The following is a 17,203-nucleotide window of genomic DNA, read 5'->3' as shown; positions in this document are numbered from 1 at the left end:
AAAATGCTCTAAAAAGGATGAAATTCAAAGAGAAAGAAAAATAAGTGCTAAAGAGGCAAGTCCCCTGATCTATCTGCTGAATGAGGGAGTATGTGAGACAGAAGGAGGAGCAGGAAGAGGAGGAGAAAAGGCTGCGCGTGTTTGGGAGGGGGCTGTAATCTGTTAAGAGCAGTCTTAATGATTGGGAGAAGAAGCTGCATCGATCGCAAGACATCTAATCATGCAAGTGCCTTCTCATCGTAAACGCTGACAAGAGGCAGATTTCGCTCCTTCCTTTATTACTTAAGCTCTGGATATTATCATTACAAAAGTGTTACATGAAAATGATCTGCTCTAACTCGATCAGGGATATTTTAAAATATTTCTCTCAGGTCCGTCTATGAGGTGTGTTGCAGTCATTGTTCTTTCCCTATTGTGTTTCAGTACAAGACAGATACCAACATCATTGGCATCTCAGAGAGGAGGGGGCATTATTTTTCGTTACTTTAATATTTAAGCCTCTTGGATTCATTTGTTAGATCTATTTCTCTGCAACAAAAATGATTAATATGATTAGGATTAAGTTTAGACTGGTATCCTTATTTAATTCATATGGTGTTAAATCCTAATCTGTTCACATGTAAGGAAGCATAGCACAATCACTTATTCTTCCATGAAAATCTCATTCAAATCTAAAATTTTTTCTCAAGTTAATGCGTCACACTTTTGTACATAGGCTATGTACACTAAATGTGTGACCCCACCTTTTTGCAATTGAGTCCTGCCCACTTCAAACAAGTAAATGATGCACAGACAAAAGCATAATTGTAGAAAATCTGTGTTGTATAATATTCAAAAAAGAGGCTGATTTAAAAATGTTTTCAGGGCCTGTAAACATCTATAGGTCTGAAATAAAGTTGTAAAATCCTGTAGCAAAAATTACACACACAAAATGTACCATGCTTGTGCATAAGTTAGTTTTGTTTTTTATTTTTTTGTTTTTTTTTTAATTAAACAAAATATTTATTCATTTATTTATTTATTAAGGAATATTGCTGGTTTGACATTTTTGGACGTAATCCTATAAACTGTCTTGTTGAGCGTTAGATTATACAATATCATTAGATTGGTTATCATGTCTGTACTGTAAGCTAAAGTAAGTAGTTAGTCAGCTGAGCACAAAGACTAGAAAACAATGGAAAGTAGAAGAAAAACAGCTTCAGAAAATAAATTAGCTAGCTCATGTTACATCTAAACCTCACTGTATGTCTTTGTCACAGAAGACATTTTGACCTGTCGCAGTATGAAAAGCACAGGTGGAGATAATGAAATTAATGAAGGCAGACTTGAATTTCAGGCTCCTGCATGCTTGTTCACTGTCACTCTCACTGAAGACTTAATGAGAGCAGAACCATCGTTAGTGTTATCACTAACACCTGTGCTTTACTTTGACTATTACAGGTCAAAATGTCTGCTGTGAGAAAGGCCTTTTAACATATCGCTGATTATCACACAAGATATGTTAAAGAGGGAGCTCAAGGATTAGCTTCTGGAAGGTGAGTATTTTATTTTATTTTTTACCTTAGGACAGAGCCATGCTTGTTGTGTCTTGCGGTCTTGTTGCTCCAGTCTTTGAGCTAAACGAAGTTGCTCTTGGTAGCTTTACATACTTTAATAGAGTGCACCAGGGATGATGTTTTCGTTGGCTGATGTGGAAGTTAGCTGGTTCCATTGTCAAAAAGCCTCTAGGATTTTTCCATTACATTTTGGATTATTGAAAAAAAAATCAGTGGTAAACATTTATGATACTTGTACATTTTGTTCAGCAAGATAATCTTTGCAAATGAACACCTCCTTTACAGTTTTTTAAGTCTACAAGCAAACACCAGAAGTGAAAAGCTAATGTTAGGCTGTTTCCGAGCTTTACCACAGTCACAGGATTTAACGTCGCCACCACAACAAGTCTGTATAGCTGTGTTTAGTGCAGATTGGCATGATGAAGTTCTGTAGTTTCATTTAGCCACTTGTTAGCAGCCTTCATAAGTGGGGTATTTACTGTACTTTATGTGGTAGAGCAAAATGCGAAAGTCTCTTAACCACAGACCAGATAAGCTTATTTTCTCAAGTTTTTAACTTTCAGAAAAGATTGTTAAATAACAAAAAACTTAGAAGAAAATGGATTTTCTTGACAAGTTTGATTTAATTCCAGAGATTCAGCTCTGACACATGCCAATTTTTTCAGTCAATAGACCTCGCCTATTTGACAGACTTGTAACAAGGGAGGTTTCCATCAATATAATGCTTGCTATATAATTTCATATTCAAGCCTCAGGATGAGCACAAGCCATAGATGCATGTGAGCATGACCCACTTTTCTTTAGCTCAAATGGGGGAAAAGTGTATGTATGCAGTTCTTAATGGCAGTAATTTCTAAAATGGCCCATAAGGTTGATTTAGGGCTCTCAAAGAGACAGATCAGCCAGAGTTTAAACAGCAGGATGCTTCATCAGGAATATGCTGTGTGTGCTTGCGCTGAATAGGGAGAGAGGGTGGGAGAGGGGCTGAGGGGCGAGGCTGCTCTGAATATACTGTCTGCAGGCATGCAGCTCTATCCAAACACTACTAATCAGTTTACGTATAACAGATTGATTTCAGTCAAAGGGTTTGTTCAAATTGAAGGCAGAGAAGTGGATGTTGGCATTAGGTGATGCTGTGAAATAAAAGAGAAGACAGAGAGGTAACCGAGTCCTCCAGAGGGATTCAATAAGAAATGGACCTCGTTTTAAATTTCCTCCTTGTGTACGGCATCAGAGACCAAAAGAGGATTTCATTCAATTAAGGCTCTCCCATTCGTTCCTCGTCTCACACAGTCTGTCTTCCTCCGTCTCTGCCTCCTCCTCTTATCCCACTGACCTCCTCCCTCTCTCCCAATTAGTTAAAGGGAAACCAGATGAATGTTCCCATGGGAGGCCAGTACATCACTCTAAGGCACCACACACACACACACACACACACACACACAAACACTTTGTCACACATGGGGTAGGCGTTTCACCATGTCAAAGAAAGCTCGCACTGAAAATTCACCACTGTACTTTGATGTTTGGACATTTAGCCAATATGCAGTAGTAAAGAGAATTGCTAAATGTACATTTTTGCTGAAGTAATGCCTGACAGCGTAATGGTCAACAGATCATAGTTAACCAGTAAAATAACATTTGATTTGAAGCCATAAACTTCATCTGACCACAACAAATCTTTCCTAATGCAATGGCCTTGTTTGTTTGAGGACCATAAAGACAAGGCAATGAATGACAGACTCAGTTCATTTCCATCTCAAAGCCAGAAAGACAAAGAAAAAACTCAATTACTCACCGAAAAAAACCCGTAACTTTCCACTAAATTCAGTTTGGATGATCTGAGGTGGCATGCTGCCAGACTGAGTGTCCGCATTGCGTAGGCCTGCACAGAGAGCTGGAAATGCGCCCTGAGTCACTGACCTGAGGGGGAGCTGGACGTCTCTATCAGCAGAGCTGCTCCATAAAAGAGTTTTAATGAAACCTTTTAAGTGCTGTAGTAATTCTTTAAGTCATGTGTTTTTTTTTATGCTGTTTTGGAAAAGGCCTGAGAGAAAGAAATTGACTAATAACCTGTGATTGTGAATGCACATTGTGACTTCAAGTTATTTAACATTATAAATGTAAATGATCCTTTCTGGCATCAGATAGATAGATACTTTATTTGTCACCCTGGGGAAATTGGTTTGCTGCAACAATCACTAGACATTTCCATATATAGACATAATAAAAGTGAAAACATCAGTAAATGTACCACACACTTACATTGCATATTAAATAGGAATTTGATGAGACAGGACAGAGGAATTCATTTTACCAGGCCAGCTGGACATACTGCTTATTATTTGTGTTTGTTTAAAAATGTAATGGCTTGTGGGATAAGGATAGGACAGTCAGAGTAACATTAAAAGCCAGCCATAGAGACACCACACTGAGTGCACCAATTAGGACTGTGGCTGTGCTGCTACACCCATCTGCTGTATTTGAGAACGCTCTCTCATTGACTCTTTTCCACACTGGTGCCAGTGCAGTTGTTGTCATTTACGGGAGCTGAAGTCTGGTTTGTGTGTTTGTTTGGTCAAACTGTGACTTATGTGATTTGTTCAAGATGAAACTTAACATAAGGTCCATGTTTGGTTTTGCTGTGATGGTCCAAGGTTAGGGCAATATGCAATAAATAACATCTCTCACAGTATGAGTTTTTTTTTTTCATATTTGGTAACTTCATTATTTTTGACAGGAATGTTGGTTTTGGCCAAGCAGCAACCTAGGGGCTGAAAATGAAGCCAATGCACCAGTGCAATGAACGGCAGGTCCTCGAATGTTCACTCGCAGGCAAGTGAGCCAATCCTATCTTTATTTACAGTCTATGGTCAATTCCCATAGATCCCTATGTTGAAATGCGCAACTTAAGAGCAGATATAAATATGTTTCCAGCCTGATATAAAAAATAGTTTTGGTTTCTATTGCTAATCTCAACATTCATTAACAATCTACGGGGGTGAATTTTTAGATATCACTCACCCATTTAAGTTTGTTCAAATAACAGTCACTTTTGGCTCCAAAATCCAAGATGGTGATGGCCAAAATCCCAAACTCCGTGCCACCAGGGGTGTGTTGTAACGCAGAATGAGTAATGCACAATTAAAGAAATATTTTTCTTTAAGAAACAAGTACTTTTTGTGTTTCTTTGGTAAATTACAGACTTACTTTTACTTTTTACTTTAGTACATATAGTTTTGGCTAAGTGGAAACCTCCAGGACTCAAAAATGATGCAAATGTGGAAGAGCAATGTAATGCAGCTCGCCTAATGGCCACTTGAGGCTGGCTCCAAAAGTGAGTCAGTCCCCATATACCCCCATGTTAAAATGCCCTACTTAACAGCAGAAATAAACATTTGCAGCCTGGTAAAAAAAAAAAAAAAGAATCAGTCTTGGTCTCTAAACTACTTTCAACACTTATGACAACAGTGCGAGGGCTGAATTTTTATATAACTCACCCATTCAAAGTTGTCCAAATATGGTCACTTTTGGCTCCAAAAATCCAAGATGGTGACAGCCAAATCAAGGCCTCAAAATGGGAGTCCACAAACCAGTGGGTGACATCCACTCCATGATTTTATACAGTTATGCTTTCGGCAGTGAATCTACAAGCAAACAACTGAAGATAACTAATCTTACTGATAAAAAATCTTACAAACACTAAATATTTCCATAAAGCAGTTCTGCTAATAGTTCTGCAAAACTGTCCACATGGCCTAAAATTTAGCAATATACTAAATAGATAGCAAGCATAATATAAACATTATGGCAAAATCTCTAATTTATGTTGTCTCACTGTATATGCTGTCATGCTGCTAATCCTAAACCAGGCCAGCATAAACCATATAGATTAGCATCTCTTCAAAAACATCAAGACATGGGTTGATACTGTTTTATTAACTGCTGTACATCATGGTTGGCCACTGAGGATGCTGATTTAATGATGATAAAGTACAGAGCAACATAACTGATAACAATTTGCAGGACTGCTATTGTGCATTTTGGGAATGGGTGATGCATTTTTTTTGTGAGCATGTGTATGTATGTTTTTGGTAAAAAAAAAAAAACAACAACATTTTGAACACAGCATCAATCAGCAAAATAACATAAATGTATACACTATAAACAGATCATATAACTGAAATGCTGAAAAAAAATGTATGCATGTAAATGGATTTAGCTGTTCAAAAACTCAAGTGGTGCGTAGTCATCCTGGGTGTCATTTCCAAGGACCGATTTAAGAAAAGGGACAACTCTGAAAAGATTAATATGGAAATCTCTGGAGGTGTGATCTGACTCGACGAGACCACCTCCCGACTTGCACAAATCCTTAGTTCCCCAGCTTACCAGTGCAACCTATGAAAGACATCACCGGTTACTTTACGTAGTCAACAAGACCTTATGTGGTCAAATCACATTCCCTAATTTATTCACACTATAGCTTTATTTAGCTTTTGATAGATTTTGCCACCATAGTCGTTTGCATATTCATGAAAAAATAACAGCTTACCTGTACTGTTCGATGCTCATAGTTCTTGAACACAGCACCTCCAGAGTCACCTATACACACACACACACACACACACACACACACACACACACACACACACACACACACACACACACACACGATTACACCCAAAATATAACAAAGTTCAACTCAGGGATGTTTATAGGATAACTAGCTGCTCCTCTTGAAGAGGGAAATAACTTATAACATAACATACCTTTACAGGATATATGATCTCTGAAAGGAGTCAGACCACCAGTGCACAGGAAGTTATCAGTCACAGCAACCTTTGGATTAACCGTCGTTATGCCTTCTGCCCCTAATGCGTGTTGGATGCATGTATCTCTCTGCATTGGTGAATTGGAGGAAAAACCATTGCTAAATTTGAAATTTTGAGTGAATACTGACAAAAGCAAACACACAGACACACAGACACACACACACACACACACACACAAGGCACAACACAGTTTAGCAATATAAAACTTACCTGATCATCAAGCTTAGCGTGGACTTCTTTTTCCGATATAGTGTTTCCTTTCTTGGTCAGGAAATTAAGTCTTTCAAGATGAGTCTTTAACAGAACCTCCTCTGTATTTAGAGATCACAAAAATACAGTACATTGTACCTGAGGCTCTGGGGGTATCTTAATTTTAATGGCAAAGCCACTGAATTGACAGAAGAAGACAGTTGTAAGGCATATGACAATCAGATTTTACCTTCTTTTATATCATAATAGGACTACTGCTACACTGCAAAGCAAAAAACAATGCTGTTTCCTGTAAGTGTTGCATGTCTTGTATGGAGCAAGTGGTAAGAATGTTTTTTTTTGGCAGATGCTGTTCTCACCCAGGGGTCTGTAGTCAACAATGCCAATAACAAGCTATAGAGTGCCTGTTGTTATGGCATGTAGGATTTTTCCATTGGATTATTGCAGAAAGTAAGCTATGTGGAAAACACTCATGATACTTACACGCTCACGTTAAGCAAGATAATCTTCACAAATGAACACCAGTTTTTTTTAAAAAAAACCAGTATCAATAAGGCCATTTGGGTACGGGCTGAATAATGTCGGTAACACAATGGGGCTGTCAAGCTATGTTCAGAGCAGCTCATTATAATGATGTTTTAAAGTGTTTTAGCCAATTGCCTTTTTTTGAAGAAATAAAAACCAAGCTACTAACTAAACTAAGCTAACCAAAAAACTCACTAAAAAACACCCATTGACTTCGAGACCAGGGAACAGGGAATGCTAAACTGTGGTTGATTTAACTGTCAGAATCAATTAACAGGGGAAGATCAGTTTTGGGGACGTTTAAAGACCAAGCTTTATCACCGCGTGTAGAATTTACTTCACCTTGATGTTTGCAGGTGGATTTACCAACCAGTTTGAGAGCATCACTGGTCTCCTGGGTACAGGGTATGCAAATAGGTCTGAATGAGACAAAAGAACATCGAGGATAATTTTCCAAGTGAATAGCTTTTAGCACAGAACATTAATTCATAAAAGTGCAGAACAAATATTTTCTTAAGGACATGATTTTAAATTCTGTTTTATCAATAACAAGGTAGGGCGAGAATGTCACATTAAATCCAAGTACGACAAAAGTTCTCACCTTACAGCATTGGAGATTTGAACATCGTCTTCTAGTTGGATGAGAGCCACATCATAGTCATAGAACTCCTTCACGCCCTCATTCACTTTAGCTTTAATATTGTACTTTGGGTGAAGTTTGAAGGTTTTAACTTTTTTCACTGTAAAAGAGACAATATCAAGTAACTGTTGTTGCCTTCAGCAGGAGGAGTGGATAGCACGCAATTTTATGATGACATGATTTTCACCTCAAAACTATATTCAACAGACTACCAAAGTAAATAACTGTACTGTAACTATAACTGAGGACACTGTAACAGATGCTGAATAAACATTTATCATTACCTCTGCCATTTCCATCATCAATCTCAACTCTGACATGCTCAGGTAAGTCTCCAAATGTAAAGCAGTGAGCAGCAGTCAGGACAAATTTGGAGGTCACCAGAGAGCCGAGGCAGTTCTTTGGCAGACCTTCATTCTTAAATTTTAAATAGTTAAAAAAATGTATTATTGTTGTTATTTATAACACAAAGTGACAATGCTGAAGAACAAACAAACAAACAAACAAAAAAAAACTTGGACAACATGGCAGCACAAAATAGTTTTTCAGGAAATGCTACATCTGAAACTTCACTGTGTTTTCACCAAAGCCAAATATGAACAAAAAAGTTATTTTATTCAGTGGAAAAGTAATTCTGATTTTAATGATTACTGTGGTACAACACAAGCAGTTAACATTTTTGTCCATTCTCATGCATAAAAGAGTCACACAGTCAACCTTGCATATTTGTATTATAAAGTTAAATGAAATACTAAAACATTTACCTGGACAGTAATGTACACCCACCACGGATACCTTTTCCTTGTGCTTTCATCTGTCCTGTCCTTCTTTGAGTCATAGTCCTTATGAAGACCACATAGACCTTTAACTTCTTCTTCATCTGCATTAAAAAACATAAAGGAACCAAAACCCAATCAATGTAGCTCATGGTCATTAATGTTGAATGTACTGCATTTGGGGATTAGTATCTTAAAGCCATTACATTAGCCTATATAAAATTGCTAAATATTCAGTTAATAGATGCTTTCATCCAAAGCATTGTCAGAGGAAGACCTATTTTCAGACATATTTTCAAGCTGTGAATGTTTTGTTCAAATGTGTATTTGTATAGAGAGAAAAATTAACGGTTCAGCAGCTGACTGCTAACATTTGGACGGCATCATGCTCACAATGTTAATGCTAATGTTGAGCTTTAATCTACGATGCTTAGGTTAACATGTTAGCATGCTAACATTTTTTAAAATGACCACAAAACATAAAGTACAACTGATGAGAATGCCATTAGTTTAACTGCTAGAAAAAAACATTAAATGTGTAGAATTAAGCTATGTGGCCGACACAAAAACACGAAAAATGTAAATGGCCCCATCTAAAGACAGTATTTGTCAATTTTGGGCTACTGTAGAACAGCTTCTGTAAAAGAGGACCTGCTCTGTATAGATATTAAAGGCTCATTCTAAGGTAACGAAAACACAACAATTCTTATTGTCAGGTGATTATAAACTAATGAAAACCTACTAAGAAATATTAGATTTCATTTTTCCCAACATATGTCCTTAAATTCTACAAACTGGACTTTTAAGGGAGTAAAGGAATCAAAATTCATTGTGAGGTGAACATGAATGTTTGAGAAATACATCCAACAGTAAGACATACATTCTGAAACACATATATCAACCTGCATTACAGGGGAAATACCATGTGATGACCAAAATTAATGGGATTAATCCTAATTTTAAAAAATACATACATTCCTCCATGTGTGACAAAGCAACATTTACAAAGTTTGATATGTAGGCTATCATACAGTATTATATAGCTAATATATAATATAATGGGGTCTAAAAGAATACTTCATCACATCTGTCTTTCGCTGCTACATCAGCGGTGTGGCTACATATCATGTACAGACACAGATCAAGAGTGATAGTTCTGCTTGCTCTTATGTACTTTCTTAAACAAGACAACCGTGTTCTGGCCTCCAGTTATGATCATATATCTGCCATGTCTAATTAGAGGGTGGAGATTAATGCTATGGTAGACTAGAACAATAATAGTTAAACTACAAATACATAACACATATCACAATATAAATGATCAAATTCATTCAGCTTCCTTGCTTTATTTACATAGATAACTTACCAATTATATCATCAAAGGTCTCTTGTAAATTGCTAATTTCCTGCAGTCTGAAGTAATGCTCTCCACCGGTCCCTGCTGTGAGGGGCTGCAGATCCTCATCAAAGATCTCTGCTCCAATGGCAAAAATATAAATGTCTGTAACAAAATGAAACGGAACATGAAAATGAGACAATCTTGGGTGCATTAAAACATTGTGTTCAAGTTATTGGTGAGGCATCACTAAAATGTTACTGACAGTATATAGCATGTGTTTAAGGAAGAGTCAACAGAAACGAAAGGCTGAATGATATTTAGCAACAGAAATCTGCAAAATAAATTCAAAGTTAAACTTACCAAGATATTCTTCCCTAGACGGACTCTCCTGATCACCAGTTTGGTTCATGTATACCATGTTTTTTATTTTAGCCACAGTGGGTGCTGGTGATCCGCCCATATTATAAGCACCTGCAATAAAACAAGTGTTAAAATGATGTACAGCAGCTTTATTTGGAATACAACTTTTTTTTTTTTTTTACTGCTTTCAGCTCATATAAATGATACTTTCATAATATACTACAATTAGAAATCAGTGCTGATTTGATTGCACAGAAACTAGAATTTAATGGAAGTAGCAGTAGTAAGAACAAATTGGGAATGGTGTATTTTAAAGGAATAATCTGATATCTCAGTAAATACAATTACACTCACTTTATTGCTTATTTGAATCAATAATTTGCCTTCAGTGACAGAAATTGGAAGCTTCAGTGCTGAAAAAATTAAATATGCCAAGTGGCTGAAATTACCATCTGTGAAAATGAGAAAGACGTGACGATGTTCTTTAAAGCCCTCCACTCCAACTTGTTGCTTTATGAGAGCCATTCGCTCCAAGAATATATTAAAGGCGAGATTCAGGTCTGTTCCAGTGTTTTTGTCTTTGAGTCAAAACATAAACACATAAAAAGTGAAATAAAGCTCAAGCTGCTTATTGAAACAGTATTTCAAACTATAAATAAAATAAAATATCTCTAATTATTTGACTCACCGCCTACTTTAAAATTTTCCAATTTCCTCTTGACGTCACTGAGTTCTACATGGCCATCCAAAAAATCGAGAATACTGACAACTTCCTCATATTCAGAAGAGAAAAATATGACTTCATAGTTTGGAGTCACAGCGAAAGATGAAATCTGTGAAGACACATAGTAAATCAATTAAATACAATAGGGAAATGATCTTTAGTATCGTATGTGCTTTTGACACAACACATGCAAACTTGTCAAACTGCTGTGAGATATTATGTCAATTCAACGCCTCCTTATGTATCAAACTGCTTATGGTTGTTATTTTGTTGAGTAATTGATTCATTTATCAGCAGAAAGAGAATCCTGTAGTGTGCACTGACAACAAGCCAAGAGACTCGTGCCAAGAAGCATCAATCAAGATTTTGATGTGTAATTCATAACGCAATTTACTTCTAATGGGCTGTTGTGCTGGCAGCCAAATGGGGTGGGATTACGTTTGCGCATGTTATATGTACAGCGAGCCAAATATGCTTTTAAAAGTGTGTCAGACAACGTAAAAAGCCTCATATGTTCCCAGTCACATAATAAATACAATTCAGTTTATGACTTTAAACAGTGAAATCCACTACTCTCAGTTAGTATTATGAAAGTCACATAGAAAAAGTTGAAAAAATAATTAAATGCATTGTGCAAAAAAGGTGGAATAATTAAACTGCATGATGCATGTTTTCTATAAATAAAAAAGATATTATGAAATAATCATATGAATAACTGCAGACAAAATATTTAGTATAACCATGAAACAGTGAAATAATTCTGTGCATTTTTAAAACTCAGCAGCATTATTATGAAATGTCATATCATACTGCGCCCTCTTCTTCTTTTCAATTTTTTTAATAGCTAGTTGTGTGAAAATAAAACTACCACAATTTTTTTTTTTTAAATATTTCATTCCAAAACGGGGCAAAGCAAATTAAGTGACTGGCTGTTAATCTGAATGGCAGTGGAGTGTTTTGAGGAAAAATACTTCAATACTTCAGTCTCAATATGCTCAAGACTTTTCTGGCCTATAATTAATACAGTAGCTTCCTCTGCCATGCCCAATACAAACAAATATAATTTAGCTCTGGAACAGATTGAGTGATTGATCAAATGCCCAGAGCAGTCACGCTAACTGCTATATTTCTAACATGTTTTAACAACTCAGCAAATTTACTGCCAACATCCATCAACAGTCACCCCATGTGCATCCTTTAAACTGAGCCCACAATCAGCGAAAACAGTCTTACATCTCCAGCCACAGCACAATGTTGCTGACTGATCGCAAATTCAGCATATTGTAAAAGAGGCTACTGTGGCGATCACCCTCTCCAAATAAATAAATAAATAAAAAACTGTAAAACTTTAACGCATACTGTTGAATCATTTTGGATAAAACTTGCTCTCATTTTTAATAAAGAGGAAAGCTGTTTGTTTCTTACCTTTGTAATAAGTTTTATCAAAGCATTTTTTGCATCTGTGATATATTGCTCTTCAATGCTCTCAGAAATATCCACTGCAATATAGATGTTAAGTGTCCCATTTTTTGAAATCCTGATTTTTCTTCCCTCCTGTGTGTCATCTAAAAAAAAATCCACAACAAAAACCGTTATTGTGCCATACACATTATGTTTGTTTCTTAAGAGAAATGTCTAATATAAGAAAATACAGTGTCAGATTGATACTAACTAATTAAGAACTAATATTTTGTTGAAAAAGTATGTTTTGAAAGAGTTAAGTGTAAAGTAGGATAAATTATGAAATTATTGTGATATTTATTATTAACAAAATGATACATACCTCTCTACTGAAAGTTGTGGTAATAGCAAAAATAATCTATATAGCATTGCTATTAAACAATGCAAAATTATTGCTTATTCCACTAACTTACCGATGGGCTCCAAAGTGGTGAGGCTGTTTTTGATTGCGCTACCAAATGCCTGTGAAACCTCCAGCGAAGTGTCATAGGTGTATTTGTCTGCAAGAAGCAAAAGTCACACAAACAACCGTTTGTAATAATTGTGACAAGGTGGAAGTATTCCTAAAAAAAAGCAAATAAAAGATTTTTCCCATCACTGCAGAGACCGGGGTCAAATTCTCAGTAGTTTCAGGCAGCGTCTTCTGGTGGGAAGCTGGTGAGGGATCACCTAAATAGAGACTCCCTCTGCATATGGAGATTCATCTGCCTGATCAACCAATAGTGGTCGGTAGCACACAATCCCTCACTGGCTTCCCACCAGTGACCAGGAGGCTGCAATTTTTAAAGGGAAAGACAAGCTGTTTAAAAGACAACACTGCTTGAGGTTAACAGTTTATACAAATACAAGTGAACAGAGCTATGACGATAACTAAGTATTAGATTGTGCTTGATCCGAACCAAACCAGGCCAACTGTGTCGTAAGCAGCAACAAGAACCAGAGTGTAAAGGCAAGTGACTGTTACAAATAGAAAGAAAAAGATAAAAACACTGAGCTAGTGCAACGTTTTGTTTCAACAGTGTGTGCTAAGACTTATTTTTGTGCCTCGCATGTTGCTAAAGTCAGGTTTGAACATTTAGATCAAGTTGATGACATGTCTTTCAACATCTGTTTCATGTAAGCAGGCAGATTGCTTTACTTGGCCTGATTACCACAGAAACTGGCACAACTGTGTCAGTCTCTGTGCATTTAGGCTTAGAAAAAAGAAATATTGTAACGACATAGGTCCTGCACGAAAACAATTGTTCACATGGTTTCACATGGTCTTGAACACCAGCCTCCTGGGAGAAAGTCCTGTGTTTTTAACACTCAAGGTAGTCTTCAGAATTTTTGATTTTTTTTTGGGAATCTACCAAAAACTGTCCCAGATTACCTGACCGCACCCTACTGAACGTAATGTACTTAATGTTAACATACAAAAGTTGGGTTTAGGAAAGGAAACATGATGACAACGTACCATGAATGATTCAGAGTTCACTTGGTTTCACATAGGACACAAACACCCGTCTCCTTGGTGAAGGCCCTGCGTTTGTTTGACCACTCCCCCTAACCTGCCTCCTTACATGACTTTTGTGTTTTATATTACTTCCTTCCATACTCCGATAAGCACACTGGTCACGTAATAACCTTCTTGATTACGTGGCTTATAAAAGCATTCTGGTGCATTACTTCTTGTTGGTATAAGTACGAACAGTGCATGAGAACAGCCTGCACTGTTAGCACTGTTAGCACAAGCTCCATATTGACAGCCATGTGCAGGCAACCTCTGAATCATAGATACACTCTGAATATCTTGTAGAGCTCCTTTAAGCACAGTTTCCATTAGACCCAGTACAAACAGAACTGTATTTGTAGGTATCTGTCTTACAGTAGCACGCTGGCTCATTTCCAGTCCACTGGCCGTTCTCCTGACACACCCGTTCACTTGATCCCACCAAAAACAGGTCGCCATTGCAGCTGTATTTCACTGTTTCGTCAATTCCAAACATGTTCCCTGTTCTTGAAGCGCCAGCTGGGATACCAGGATCAGCACAACTGTCTCCTGCTGTAGTAACAGAAAAGACAAAACACAAGTCATAAAACAGCCACCAGTGAGGATACACCCCAAACCTGAGTAGGTGGCCATTCAGGGCTTACAGTCACGGCTGCAGATGGGAGTGGAGCCGCTCCACTTCCCATTTGGTAAACACACACGTTTGGATGAGCCTCGCATTGTGTATCCAGAGTAGCACTCATATATGGTCTCATTGTCCACAAAGTACTTTTCCTGAGGAGGGGAGACTTCTCCATGCTCCAGCACAGTGGGGTCTGGGCATTCAACAACTGTAAAACAAAAGGATCTGAGTTTTTGTGTAGAGCAGGCAGCCAGTGAGAAACATCATCATCATCATCATCATCATCACATCACTCACCCTTGCATCTCTGAGGTCTAAATCTTTTTGGTGCTGGTTTCCAGGAGCCATTAGCCTGGCACAGGCGGGTCGAATAGGGGTATGGATAGTAGCCCTCGGGACAGTGGTAGACCAACATGCTGTTCGTGTTCAGCTGCTTTGTCAGTGTGTAATGACCTCCTGCAATTTCCATCCTGTCCTCTGTGCAGTCACAACGAACTTCACCCCCTGGAAATTTTGACCATTTTAGAGCACGGAGTGGTACACCCTTCAAAGATTTAATAATGCACTCAGACTCAGAAAGCTCCCTCCAGAGCCATGTCAGACATTATGCAGTTGTTTTCATGTTACATAATGATTTAGCTCATCTTTATGTGGAAGAAATAGAAGTGTCCCTTTAACTCACAGGTTTCTGTCAGCTGTAAGAAGTTCTGCTGCATTTTAAAAGTTAATATAAATGTGTGATCAAGATAATTTTTATTATTTATATTCCACCCCAACACTCATATTAAACAGTGTTGACCCTTTACCCTTAGTGTTAGATTTATATGATTTGAAGTTAGCACTACAAACAGCACATATTAGAAGCATTAGATTATATTGCATGGTAAAAAATAACTATTCATTTTAACTTAAAAAAAAGTATCTGGGCTGCCTTAACTGATTAAATTGACTAATTTTATACGACAAGTTGAATCACTGCAAAATGACATATTTATATTCTTTATACCTATTTATACTCCTTTTAATGCTCATTATGTCCATTAAAGGTATGATGGAGTCTCAGTTTGTATTCTCCAATTCAACTTAAAACAAGCTCTTTTGAAATAAGACAAATAGTTTCTCTTAACAGTGACATTCAGGGAAAAAAAACTAGCAGCAAATTTTCACTTTACATCTACATGTTGTCTATAGCCTATGTTGTTCTTGTAGCAAAACCAACTTGACTTATACAGTAAATAAAAATACATGGACATTTTGGAAATATAGAAAGTCAAAATAACATGTAAAATATATTACTTCTAAAGTAAAAGTGGCTCACCCATACAGAGGAGGCATGAAAGAGCAGCAAGCCAACGCCAGTGGACAGAAAATCCCATGTTGAATCTTAAACCGGGGAGCAATATGAAAATGAGAGGACTTTCCAGGAGCCGTACATTTATTTCAAAATGGACAGTGGTGTTAAGAAAGAGGGAGGGAATTAACAAATATCATCCTGGTAATTATTAACTTTTGACAAATAAGAAAATCAATAGTGTGTGTCACAAAAAAACACCCAACCAAGTTCCAACAAATTTGTACTGTTGTATTAAACTAATGACTATAATTAATATACATAATATACATTAATACATTAATTTCTATAATGTCGAAAAAAAGCAAGTTTTATTACAATACCTGGTGGTACTATCTGAATATTAAAATACATAGAAATACTTTTAAAAAGATTTTTAAAAAAGAATCTCATGTCCTTACTTCTAAAACTTAAACCCTTTTCCTCAAAGATTTGTTAGATTTAAATACATAAATTCAGTGCAGCTCCGATTACCTGCTCATTTTGTCTGTTGTAGTCCAAAGCCCTCTTCTTTGTGTGTCCTGTTTAAGTAGGCCAGCTCTGGGTTTTCCACTATTTGTACACACACACAGTCACATGTTGCATTAAACAGTAAACAGTACCAGTAAATGTAACGTAATAGCGAAACCAACCCACTTCATCATTTCCCAAAACCTGCAGGCACGGTTAAGCTTTGCTTATTGCCACATTGATCCAGGTATTGATTTAACAGCCAGTGATACAGCGTGTGGTTAAACTGTAGCTTTCCCTGACATTTGTCAATCTTCCTTATCTGTTCAGCGACTTGCACAATGTTGCTGTTTATACTCTTTATATCCTCTGCTGGTGTGACAGAGTTTCTGTGAAAGCGCTGTGTGTAGTCAGTGAAAAATTTAAATATTAGAAAACTGAAAGGTCAGCAGGGGACAACATGCACAAAGTTATTTCCCTCAGTCATTGGACACTAATGCTGCTCACATTTGAATACATATCTTGAATTTTGTCCTCATGAGTGGAGCATTTTGATTAATTTTGTTTGTCTTAATTTATTGAAAACACTCTCTTAACATTTAATGAACACTTGAATTTACCTGCTTTCTGTCCAGAATGTCAATTTTACACTCTGTGCGATCTAAGTGTCTGATTACTATAAAATGCACACATTCATCCATCTGAGGGTGCAACCCTCTGGACAAACCACGGACATCATTATTTGTTCCAGTTAGCATTTTTATAGCATGTCATAATATAGGTTGTTGGCACTGTAGGCTTTTAGGCACTTGGCCTGATTAAGCAGGGTACTTAAAACATTTGTAACACTTCTTATCATTGCAAC

The 17,203-nt window shown here is 37.0% G+C and overlaps 1 protein-coding gene across 1 annotated transcript; it reads right to left on the bottom strand.

Annotated features, from left to right (window-relative positions):
- Positions 1-5,476: 5,476 nt before the first annotated feature.
- On the bottom strand, positions 5,477-16,441 carry LOC121952156 (complement factor B-like). The gene is made up of 19 exons (XM_042498672.1): positions 16,363-16,441; positions 15,856-15,920; positions 14,835-15,041; positions 14,560-14,745; positions 14,291-14,467; positions 12,837-12,923; positions 12,388-12,527; positions 10,927-11,071; positions 10,688-10,816; positions 10,239-10,349; positions 9,906-10,040; positions 8,528-8,643; positions 8,048-8,180; positions 7,725-7,863; positions 7,466-7,542; positions 6,599-6,699; positions 6,326-6,455; positions 6,109-6,158; positions 5,477-5,954 (listed from the first exon to the last, which is right to left on the bottom strand). Exons 1-19 carry the CDS (start codon positions 16,368-16,370, stop codon positions 5,775-5,777), a joined length of 2,316 nt encoding a protein of 771 aa, XP_042354606.1. The 5' UTR covers positions 16,371-16,441; the 3' UTR covers positions 5,477-5,774.
- Between the last annotated feature and the right edge of the window lie 762 nt (positions 16,442-17,203).

Source organism: Plectropomus leopardus, chromosome 13 (genome assembly GCF_008729295.1).
Source record: "Plectropomus leopardus isolate mb chromosome 13, YSFRI_Pleo_2.0, whole genome shotgun sequence".
NCBI lineage: Eukaryota > Metazoa > Chordata > Actinopteri > Perciformes > Serranidae > Plectropomus > Plectropomus leopardus.
Note: the sequence above shows the minus strand (reverse complement) of the source record. Positions and strands in the feature narration are given on the sequence as shown.

Excerpts from the sequence above, each read along its gene's own strand:
- LOC121952156 (XM_042498672.1), bottom strand. Across the intron at positions 12,924-14,290 it reads AAATGAGCCAGCGTGCTACT|ACAAATACACCTATGACACT; the intron begins GTAAGACAGATA and ends TGCTTCTTGCAG. Across the intron at positions 10,817-10,926 it reads GGAAAATTTTAAAGTAGGCG|ACAAAAACACTGGAACAGAC; the intron begins GTGAGTCAAATA and ends TTTGACTCAAAG.